We start from the raw sequence: 10,586 nt of genomic DNA on the forward strand, positions 1-10,586 counted from the left end.
GGTGGTCAGTTGGTTAAGTGTCTGACTCTTGATTTTGGCTCAGATCATGATCTCATGGTTGTGAGGTCAAGCTCCATGCACTGGGCTCCACACTAGGGGCAGAGCCTGCTTAAGAGTCTCTCTTTTTCTCCCCCTATCCCTCCCCTGCTCGCACGCACTTGCGTGTACACACACACACACACACACACTGTCTCTCTCAAAAACAAATTGTTTAAAACGAAAGAGGAATAGTTTATATCAAAGTGCTTTTTGGCACAAGACAGAAAAAATACCAGTATTATTTTTTACTGCAAGAAAGAGAGTAGGGAAACTTTCAGGGGGCCCCAAAGCTGTTTATTCCCACTTGTTTACTGATCCATTCCTCATAAAACACCTACATGAATGGGACATGTATCCAGTGCTGAGGGAGAGACAAAGATGTTTAGGATGTGGTTTCTGCCCTTAAAGAATTGAAAAAACTAGTACAGGCTGTGTACCAAAATACAGTCACAGAAATTTCAGGGAGCACCAAAAATCATAGAGTGGAATGAGAGTAAAGAGTTGGAGGCTCTAGGATTGTTCAACCAGGTGAAGGGACTGCAGGGGAAAGAAAGGAGAAGAGTGTCACGCTGCATAACGGTCTCCAAGCCTCTTTGTCCAGGAGGAAATGACGTCATCCTGCTCTCAAGAATCAGCATGACAGCCTCCAGCCAAGTAATCTGGAGTCATGAGAGCTGCTGGGGGCACTCTGTGAATCATGACAGTGTGCTGGGAATTTCCTGATACCCAACCTAGTAGTTTCGGGGTAAGTCCTCAGGCTGCAACATCTCTGTTTACATTTTGATCACGTTTATTTGCAATCAATCGGTTTTAAATCCAAATAAAAAATGACTTAGTCTTCTAGAGGAAGTGGCCAGGCCAGCTCTGAGGCCTCTAGCACCTCTGACTCAGTCCATTCCCTGAGAGCTGGCAGCTCAGCTGGGCACAGAAAAACTCTCTCCAGAGGATGATGGGTCACCTTCCTCACGAAAGCTGAATGGTTAACTTGCACTATCTCTGGGCAGAGCCTGGCATCGTGAGACCTCTGGCTGGAGCAGAGCAAAGAAGTTTCCCTCCTTCCTACTGGCATTCTTCCTGCCTTCCTTCTGCCCCTCTCAGGTGGATCCAGACCCAAGGTCCAGGTTTGCCAGGCAGCAAAATGTTGTAGGGCTAGGCAGGAGGAGGGACCAAGCCTTGCGCCTGGCTTTAGGACCCTAGTGAGTTACAGATACTCAGCCCTCTTTCCTCTCGTTAAGGGAGGAGGTTGACTGAACCTCAGAATCCCTGCTCTGCTCCTTCAGCTATGCCTGAGAGATATGTGAATGTGCATGGCTATACAACTATGTGCACTGGCCTTTGGGCAGGTAAAGTGGGTGGAGTCCTTTACACATGGACTGTCTTTCTGGAGGCCAACCTTGTTTGATAAGCAATTATTTTATTAGAAACAAGGCATTATGATGAAGTCTAGAATGCTAAATACATATGCTTTTTTTTTTTTAAGTTTGTTTATTTTGAGAGGAAGAGAGTGTGAAAGCAGGCGGGTAAGGGGCAGAGAGACAGGTAGAGAGAGAATCCTAAGCAGGGTCCACAGTGTCAGGGTAGAGCCTGATATGAGGCTCACCAACCGTAAGCTCATGACTTGAGCCAACTGAGCATATGGATTTTTAAAAGTTTATTTATTTGTTTTGAGAGATGGGAGGGGCGCAGAGAAAGAGGGGGAAAAGAGAATCTCAAGCAGGCTTCACGCCCAGTGTAAAGCCCTATGTCGGGCTGGGACCCACCAAAAGTGAGATCATGACCTGAGCCGAAGTGGGATACTTAACCAACTGAGCCACCCAGGTGCCCCAATACATAAGTTTGTTGTTGTTGTTGTTTTTTAAAAATCTGTAACTATGGGACACCTAGGTGCCTCAGTCAGTTAAGTGTCCAGCTCTTGTTTTGGCTTAGGTCATGATCTCACAGTTTCAAGCCCCATGTATGGCTCTGTGCTGGCAGCAAAGAGCCTGCTTGGAATTCTCTGCCTCCTCTCTCTGACCCTCCCCCACTCATGCTCTTTGTCTCTCCCAAAATAAATAAAAATCTTTTAAAAAAATCTGTAATTGTATTTTTGGAATGGCTGATACAAAGGTATGTTTTCAAAAGTTTAAACAGTGCAAAAGGGCATAGAGTGAAAAATAAATCTCATTCTTTCCTCCAGTTCCCCAGTTTCTCTCCTCAGATGTGAAAACAACTTCCTGCCCCTCCTTTACTCTTCTATTGTCTTTATTAACTGACTATACTCTGGCCCAGGCAAATATAGGGATTGTTTGTTATAGGAACTTTTTGAAAGATCCATCAGTACTTCAAAGAAAGCATCAGCAGTTTGTGCCCTTAGATTTGTTCTCACAATCCTATAAATAATATATCGTGATCCTTATGCAATTCTTATTAAGCCCTCACTTTGAAAGACCACCCTTAAATTAAGCCAAACTGTAAATCCTCAAAAAATCCGATCGTGCCTACACGCTGCTTCCCGCCCTTAAGCAATAAACTCAACTTTGTCGTTTCCAGTCGTATCCACTGGATATGTTGATGAATTTCAGGGAGCTGCTATTCAACAGTCCCTGTCAGCAGGAGTTAGCAAGGCGTGTCGCGTGCATTTTCACGTTGAGGAACAGACTTAGTTCTCTGAGCTGCGGACTATGCCACCACATCCAGTGGTCCGAATCATTCTCCCAGGCATTTGGGGGACGAAGGTGTAAAGGCTGGAGAAGAGCTGATTTGGGGCATCTGGGAAGAGACATCAGAGCTGGACCAAGAGTCTCCCAAGCGCAATTCTGAAGCTCCATGCGCTGGGATGGGGCCCAGGACAGGTGAATGGGAGGAGTCGGCGAGGAATTTAGATGCCTCTGTATCTCTGTGTTCAGATCTCGCTCGTCGGCTCCGCTGGGAACCGCGCGGCCCCTCACGCTCTGACGAGGTTGAGGAAACGCTCGGCGCAGCTGGCCCCAGGGAAGCGGAGAGAAGGGAGGGGTTGGGGAGATCCCAGACTGGGGCGGGGCCAGGGCTGGGGCGGGTCCTGAAATAGAGCCCCGCGGCGGGCTAGCAGCACAGCAGGGCAGCTGGAGCCCCAGAGCCCCTCGGATTTCAGTGTCAGCCAGTCCCCGCCGTCCCGTCCCGGCGCTGAACCTCTCCGTGCCGCAGCCGCCGGTGAGTGCAGGCCACCCTCACTGCGCACGGCTTCTCCTGCGGGTTTCCCTTCCCCCTACCCCGGCTGCCCCAGCGGCCCCGGCTCCGCAGCGGCCGAGCCCGAGTCACCGCTCCCGGTGCCGGTGCATCCCCTGCGGCTGCTGGAACCCCTCAGCCTCCAGGGAGGAGAGGCGGCGAGGCCTGGGGGGAAGTCTTGTCACCGCAGGCGCGCCTCGCGGGAGACCTAGGGATTTCCGTCCTGAACTGCAGTGACCCACCCGGCACACCTTCTCTCTCCTCCCCTCCTTCCTCAAGTTCACTTCTCCTTCCTTTGTAGAGTGCTGTCTAGAGCCCCAGCCTGGCCACCATGAGAGCCCTGATGACGTGCCTGCTCCTCTGCGCCCTGGTGGTGCGCGACTCTGAGGTAAGTCCCCGCTTTGACTTATGGCGGCAGGAGAGGGGCTTGCAGAACTCCTGGACAACGTCGGGGGAAGGAAGGAGAGCCGTGCATAGGGAGCTGGGGTCCTCTGGATTCAGGGCCAGCCTCTCAGGAAAATAGGACAGGTGTGGCCGTGGGGACCCTGAGACCCAAGGGAGTTCACACCTTCAGCCAAGGGAAGAAGAAGCCGCAGAGACTGGCCCAGCTAGCTCTCTTGCACCCGAAATGTGAAGCTTGCTTGAGTCAATCCATTTCTCCCTGCTTGAAACCTATGATCTTCCATTTGAGGGCTAGTTAGATATGAACAAGGTGAGGAGAGAGGGAGCTGGAGGAAAGGATGAGATTTGGCACGGGGCCAGTTTATCCTCACCCTTGGGCTCCGGGAGCATGGGACCTTTGATGAACTTTCCCCTCCCCATCATCTCTTCCAGGGCAGCCATGAACTTCATCCAGTGTCTGATGCATGTGAGTATCCACCCCTTGCACAATATCTGGCTGTACAGACATCTCGGGAAAGCCTCAGGGGGCAGCCCCTCCCTGACCCTGTTGCAGGGCTGGCTCCCCCCCTTGCCTCCTCCCATACTCCTCACTTATCCCTCCACCTCTATGCTCTCCAGCAAACTGCGGCTGTCTGAATGGAGGAACATGTGTGTCCTACAAGTACTTCTCCAACATTCAGCGATGCAGCTGTCCAAAGAAATTCCAAGGAGAACACTGTGAGATAGGTATGGAGATCCTGGCTCCAGCTGGGGAGTAGGGGACCCCATATGGGGACAGGGAGAGATGGGTGGGATGCAAGAGCAGGCGGGAGTTAGGAGCTAGAGGTAGAGTGGAAGACACCTTCATCCCTGTGTGATGTACACAGTCAAACATAAACACATAGTGTCTCATGAATCAGTGGCTGCACAAATGCGGGGTGGGGACGGAAGGAGATCCTTTTTAGTGTTTTCTGCCAGGCCTGAAATCATGCGAGACCTGACAGGATCTCTAAAATGCCTGTCTGAACTTCTTCTTCTTTCTAATATCTCTCATTCTTCCTTAGATAGATCAAAAACCTGCTATGAGGGGAATGGTCACTCTTACCGAGGGAAGGCCAACACCGACATTGCTGGCCGGCCCTGCCTGCCCTGGAACTCTGCAGCCATTCTTCTGAAAGAGTACCATGCCCTCCGACCTGATGCCCTTCAGCTGGGCCTGGGGAAACACAATTACTGCAGGTGAGGTGGGGCAGCAAACGCCCTCTCATAGCTGCACAGGAAGCCTTGGGATCATCCTGTGGTTTAGAGAGTATTGGTCATAGTGTGAGAAAAACAAGGCCTCTGACTGAGTTTTCCCTGGAGGAGAAGGAAACGTATCCTGGGTTGGAATGACCCACCCCCCCCCCCCCCCCCCTGTGTTACCAGGAACCCGGACAACCAGAGAAAACCGTGGTGCTATGTGCAGGTTGGCCTAAACCAGCTTGTCCAGCAGTGCATGGTGCACGATTGCTCTTTTGGTGAGTGTCACTGACCTATTTATGACAGTAGGGTGGAAGGGGACAGCCTCATGCATCCCTTTATTCCATCAGGAGGGTTGAGAGGGAGGTCTGCCTGGCTTTGAAAAACTGGGAGGTTGGAGGACAAGAGAGAGACACTATCCTATTTGCCTTCCCAAGATATCCCTCTCTTTCTCCTCTAGGAAAAAGTCCCCTGTCTCCTCCAAAAACAGCAGAGTTTCAATGTGGCCAGAAGGCTCTGAGGCCTCGCTTTAAGATTATTGGGGGAGAATTCACCACCATCGAGAACCAGCCCTGGTTTGCAGCCATCTATAGGAGGCACCGTGGAGGCTCTGTTACCTACTTGTGCGGCGGCAGCCTTATCAGTCCTTGCTGGGTGGTCAGCGCCACACACTGCTTCATGTACGTCCCTCTGTCTCTTCTCCCTGACCCTCCTGCCTTACCCCGAACACACCCTTCCCAGCAAAGGATTCCACTTAAATTCTACCCCCTTAGCTCCTCTCCATGTGGCCCCTGGCCTTGGGGACAAGTCATACTCTGAGGTCTCTGTGGAGGGGAAGTGACAAGATCTCATGAGATCAGACTATCTGATGGGTCTCCCCTCCCACAGTAATAACCCGAAGAAGGAGGACTACATTGTCTACCTGGGTCGGTCAAAGCTGAACTCTGATACAGTTGGGCAGATGAAGTTTGAAGTGGAAAAGCTCATCTTGCATGAGGCCTATAGTGCTGACAGTCTTGCTCACCACAATGATATTGGTGAGTAGAAAACCCTTATCTGCCATAATGATGATGGTTGGAGGAAGAGGGGTCCAAAAAGAGACCCAAGTGGGAGGTTGAGGTTGTGGGGGAACTGAAAAGCCTGCTTTGTATCACAAAAGGACATATGTGAGGAGCCTGCTGCTCCTCTGCAGAGTCTTTATATTTACATTTAGCCTTCTCTGGATGGCAATGACCCTGTGGGCATAAGGCTTGGGCTGGGAGGCCCCTTCTTTTGTTGGATACAACCTCTGTCTGTCCCAGGATCTGCAACTTGGAGCACTGGGCTGAATTCAGCCCTCTACATCAGCCAGGGCTGTTCATAGAAAAGAACCATACGGCTGTATACAGCAGCTCTGGCTGGCCAAGCCCTTGTCAGCAGCTATAATAAAGCCCTTGAGACATAGGACAGGGGAGGCTTGTTTCAGGTATTAAGCTACAGGTAGACTTTCTAGGATGATCTCTGATCCTAACTGACTTAGGGATAGACAGCCAGTCTTTCAACTTTTGGAATGGAGACATGGTGACTACCTGACCAGGTGGAGATCTTTCCCGCTGACCTCTCCTGCTTCCCTCCTCCCCCAGCCTTGCTGAAGATCAGCTCCAACTCAGGCCAATGTGCACAGCCATCCAGGTCCATACAAACCATCTGCTTGCCCCCATCGGCTGGTGATGCTCATTTTGGCGCCAGCTGTGAGATCACGGGCTTTGGAAAAGAGAATACCAGTAAGTGACATTTGGGTCTGGCTGAGAGGGTTCTGGGGGAGTGTTGTAACCTGGAAGTGAACTCAGCTTGATCAAGGAAGGACCTTAGAGATAGAGATGGGAGCATTGTGGGGGTAGCAGATGGGTCCAGGGATGGAGTAGGGAGCAGTGTTTAGGGAGTGATGGGCCATAAAGATAAATAGATTGGGGGGGGGGGCGGTGAGGGGCTATGCATGGAGTAAAGGCTCAGATTTGGGTGGAAAAGAATAAAGGCTTTCCCTCCTAGGGACACTTTTTGGTCCTCACCCCTGCAAGGAGTCCCAGTAGGAAGACCGGACTTACACAGCTTAATGTAAACTTCTCCTTGTTTCCTCCCTCCAGCTGACTATCTCTATCCAGAGCAGCTGAAAATGACTTCTGTGAAGCTGATTTCCCACCGGGAGTGTCAGCAGCCCCACTACTATGGCTTTGAAGTCACCACCAAAATGCTGTGTGCTGCTGACCCGCAATGGGAAACAGATTCCTGCCAGGTGAGAGTTCTAGCCTCTCTCCCTGTCACCCTCAGGTCTCCCCAGGGTTTCTGGGTCTGTACCTGCCAGCTGTGGGGAGCCTCTGTCCAACCAAAGCCCCAAGAAGCCAGAATTAGGAGCTCAGGTCCTAGACAGTTTAAACTAACCCTTATGTGTTTCCCAAACATTTGTCGTGAGCCTGGCTCTGTCCTAGGCGTTTCAGACTGGGGGAGGGAAAGGAATAAGACCACCAGAAAGAGGAAAACAATAGAAAACAATACAACTCAGTGCTCAGGGCGTGGTATGAATTGCAAATGATCAGGTGTTTGGGAGCCCAAGGCGAGTGCCAACTGGAGGTTAGGCTCTAAAGAGAATGTGACTCTGTAGGGATTTGAGGAGGTCTAGGGAAGAAAGGAAAATGTTCCAGCTGAAAGGTACAAAAATGGGAATGAGCGTGGCATGGTGCAGGGTGGGAAGGAAAGGGGTCTGAGAATGTAGATGGACTTGCGGTAGATAGCAGGCTTTGAAAACCAAGCAGAGAATTTTAAACTTTATGTGGTAGAAAATGGGGAGTCACTAAGGATTTTGACTCTAAGAAACTCTCCTTTCTCTATCTCTTATGCATGATTGGGTGATCGGATCAGATGGCCCCCTCATCTCTTCTCCCTGGGCTCACCTTTTTGTGTCTTTGGCTTAACAGGGAGACTCTGGTGGCCCCCTGGTCTGCTCTACCCGTGGCCGTCTGACTCTGACTGGGATTGTGAGCTGGGGCAGTGGATGTGCCATGAAGAACAAGCCCGGCGTCTATACAAGGGTCTCAAGCTTCCTGTCTTGGATCCAAAGGCACACTGGGGAGCAGAATAGCCTAACCCTCTGAGGCTCCCCAGGGAGCCAAGGGAAGAGAAGGGTACCACCCACTCCCACGCTGTCATTTTTGCAGAACAATCTGCATCAGCTGTATATGAGGAAGAAACTGAGGAAGATCGGCTCTGCAGAGACGATTTTGCTTGTACCACCCATCAGGGTGAGCAACAATAGCTTTATCCTTAGATACAGGCCTGGGTGCTCAGTGCCCAGATCCCCTGTGGCCAGGATGGAGGGATGGTTCTGACCCAGGATGGTATTGACCAGTAGTTTGTCTTTTTCTGAACTAAAGCCGCCTGGAGTTAAAAATGCCATTTCCTGTGCATGGGTAGAAGGAGAGCCAGCTCCCCCACAGTGGGCATTCACGACGCCCACTGTTGGGGAAAGGAACAATTTCTCAATTAGGAAGTAGAACAGAACTGAGGTCTTTTGAGCAAGCTCGGCCACTGTGGAACAGTGGTTTGGGGAGTGGAGACACTAATGACTTAAGGGAAGGGCTCTGACATTCCATGAATGTATCAGGAAATATTATATATGTGTATGTATGTTTGCACATCTGTGCATAGGCTGTGAGTGTCAGTGTGAATGAGTAACAACTGGTGTTCCTGTGTCTGACTGCAGGTCTAGATATTTCCCTAAACTGAATGGACTATGATGCCACATAGAATGACCTGTCTGGAGAAGTTATGGGAGGTCATGGACTCCTACGTCCTTTTGGGTCTCTCATGTGATGCCTATGAATGTATCATTCTGGGGCATGGCCCGTGACCAGCACTAAATTTTCAGTTTCACTTTTATATAGAGTTATTTCTTGGCCAGTTATTCCTTCTGACCTTTCAGCTGAGTTTATCCAATCCTCACTGGGTGAGGTGAGGATCACTCCTATACACTGAATATTTAATAATTATATTCTGCTATTTTTATTTATGTCTATTTTTGTAATTTTGAATAAAGATGATCAATAAAAATGTGATTTTTGAAGACTTTGGTTCTTTCTTGGTACTTGTATGGGAGAAAGTTGTGGAGCATAAAAAGTAGAAACTGATGATGCTGGCATTTACCCCTGGGGGGCTAAATCTCTGGACTTAACGGCACTTTGGGAAGTAGAGGCTAGAAGAGTTGTAGAGTAGGTCTTGCATAGCACGTAAGGTACAGGCCTAGTGTGTGGATTGGATGTCAGCCCTCAATTCCCTCCTTAGCCTGATGCCTTTGTACAGTGCACATCTTGTACAGCTGTACACAGTGATCCTCTAGGATAAGACTCACTATATTCTCTTTACTCTGCCCATAACAGACTGGGACTGATCTCAACCAAGGAAATACCTGCATAAGTGAAAACTGCTGATTCAAAGCCCAGCCTGGCTTGGGTCTGTTGTCATTCAGGGAATAGAAAACAATTTCCCATCATCTGTGTGAGGGGCTGGTGCTGAGTTTTCTCCGTGTGTTAATGAAGCTCATGACCAGTCACTGCTATCCTTAGTATCAAAATCTAAAGCTAGGTGGTATCCTCATGGAGGTGACCATATATTTTGAACCAAACGTCTGTTTCTGAAGAATTGGGGTATAGAAGGCAAGTGGTGAGATACAGTTGAATGCAAAAATGTTGGAATTTCCAAGCTATGTTAATGTTTTTTTTAGCAGTGTTTCTTAACCAAGTCACATGAGAACCTTTTTATTTTTTTATTTTATTTTTTTAAATTTTTTAATGTTTTATTTATTTCTAGGAAAGAGAGACAGCGTGAGCAGGGGAGGGTCAGAGAGAGAGGGAGTCACAGACTGAAACAGGCTCCAGGCTCTGAGCTGGCAGTCAGCACAGAGCCCGACGTGGGGCTCGAACCCACGAACCGCAAGATCATGACCTAAGCGAAAGTCGGACGCTTAACCGACTAAGCCACCCAGGCGCCCCATATGAGAACCTTTTTAAAAATACATACATGACCGTGCCCCACCTCCACAGAGACTGTGATTCAGGTCAGGGCTGGTGCCAGGGCTTGTGATTTTAGAAAAGTTTCCCAGGTATTTCTGACAAGCACTCCTGATTGGGATCCTTTGGGGACAGCTGGCCAGATTATGTGAAGGGCCCAGTAAGTTCAAGATTTAGTCAGCATGCATTCTCTGTGTGGTCAGTTTTCTGAGTGGGTTTTGGGGGTGCAAAGTCTCCTGGGCATCCTGTTCAGAGGTTCCCTAGACCATGTGCCTCTGGAGGTCAGGGGCCCAGAATAGTCCATTTTTTATTCCTATAATCTGGCATGTTGTCTTATTTATTATGATACAGTGGTTCAGAGCATGGATTAGAGTCAGGTGGTTTGGACTAGAACCCTGGCTCTGACCCTAGCTGTGTGACATGGGAAAGACTTTTAACCTCTCTGTGCCCCAGTTTCCCCATCTGTAAAAAAGAGATCATAATATCTACCTCCCAGGAATGTTATAAGGATTCATGAGTTCACAAATCTCTTAGTACAATCCTAGTGCCTAATAAAGGCACAAAAATGATGGCTACTACTATAAAACTATAAAATTGAGTGGGAGCCCCCTCTCTTCCACTCCAGGATTGCATTTGTGGGTTTTGTGGGAGCTGAAACTTGCCAGGAAAGAAAAGGCATGATGTGAAGCTAAGAGACCCAGCCCA

General features: G+C 49.4%; 1 protein-coding gene across 1 annotated transcript; it reads left to right on the top strand.

The window, feature by feature from the left end:
* Positions 1–3,094: 3,094 nt before the first annotated feature.
* Positions 3,095–8,903, top strand: PLAU (plasminogen activator, urokinase). Its single transcript, XM_039235083.1, has 11 exons — positions 3,095–3,207; positions 3,524–3,610; positions 4,057–4,090; positions 4,243–4,350; positions 4,668–4,842; positions 5,029–5,120; positions 5,303–5,522; positions 5,731–5,879; positions 6,465–6,605; positions 6,966–7,114; positions 7,794–8,903. The coding sequence occupies exons 2-11, from the start codon at positions 3,554–3,556 to the stop codon at positions 7,968–7,970; spliced, it is 1,302 nt and encodes a 433-aa protein (XP_039091014.1). The 5' UTR covers positions 3,095–3,207; positions 3,524–3,553; the 3' UTR covers positions 7,971–8,903.
* Positions 8,904–10,586: the final 1,683 nt, after the last annotated feature.

This window comes from Hyaena hyaena, unplaced genomic scaffold (genome assembly GCF_003009895.1).
Source record: "Hyaena hyaena isolate Hyena2069 unplaced genomic scaffold, ASM300989v1 scaffold_97, whole genome shotgun sequence".
NCBI lineage: Eukaryota > Metazoa > Chordata > Mammalia > Carnivora > Hyaenidae > Hyaena > Hyaena hyaena.

Excerpts from the sequence above, each read along its gene's own strand:
- PLAU (XM_039235083.1), top strand. The coding sequence starts at position 3,554 with ATGAGAGCCCTGATGACGTGCCTGCTCCTCTGCGCCCTGGTGGTGCGC. Across the intron at positions 5,523-5,730 it reads AGCGCCACACACTGCTTCAT|TAATAACCCGAAGAAGGAGG; the intron begins GTACGTCCCTCT and ends CCCCTCCCACAG. Across the intron at positions 7,115-7,793 it reads GGGAAACAGATTCCTGCCAG|GGAGACTCTGGTGGCCCCCT; the intron begins GTGAGAGTTCTA and ends TTGGCTTAACAG.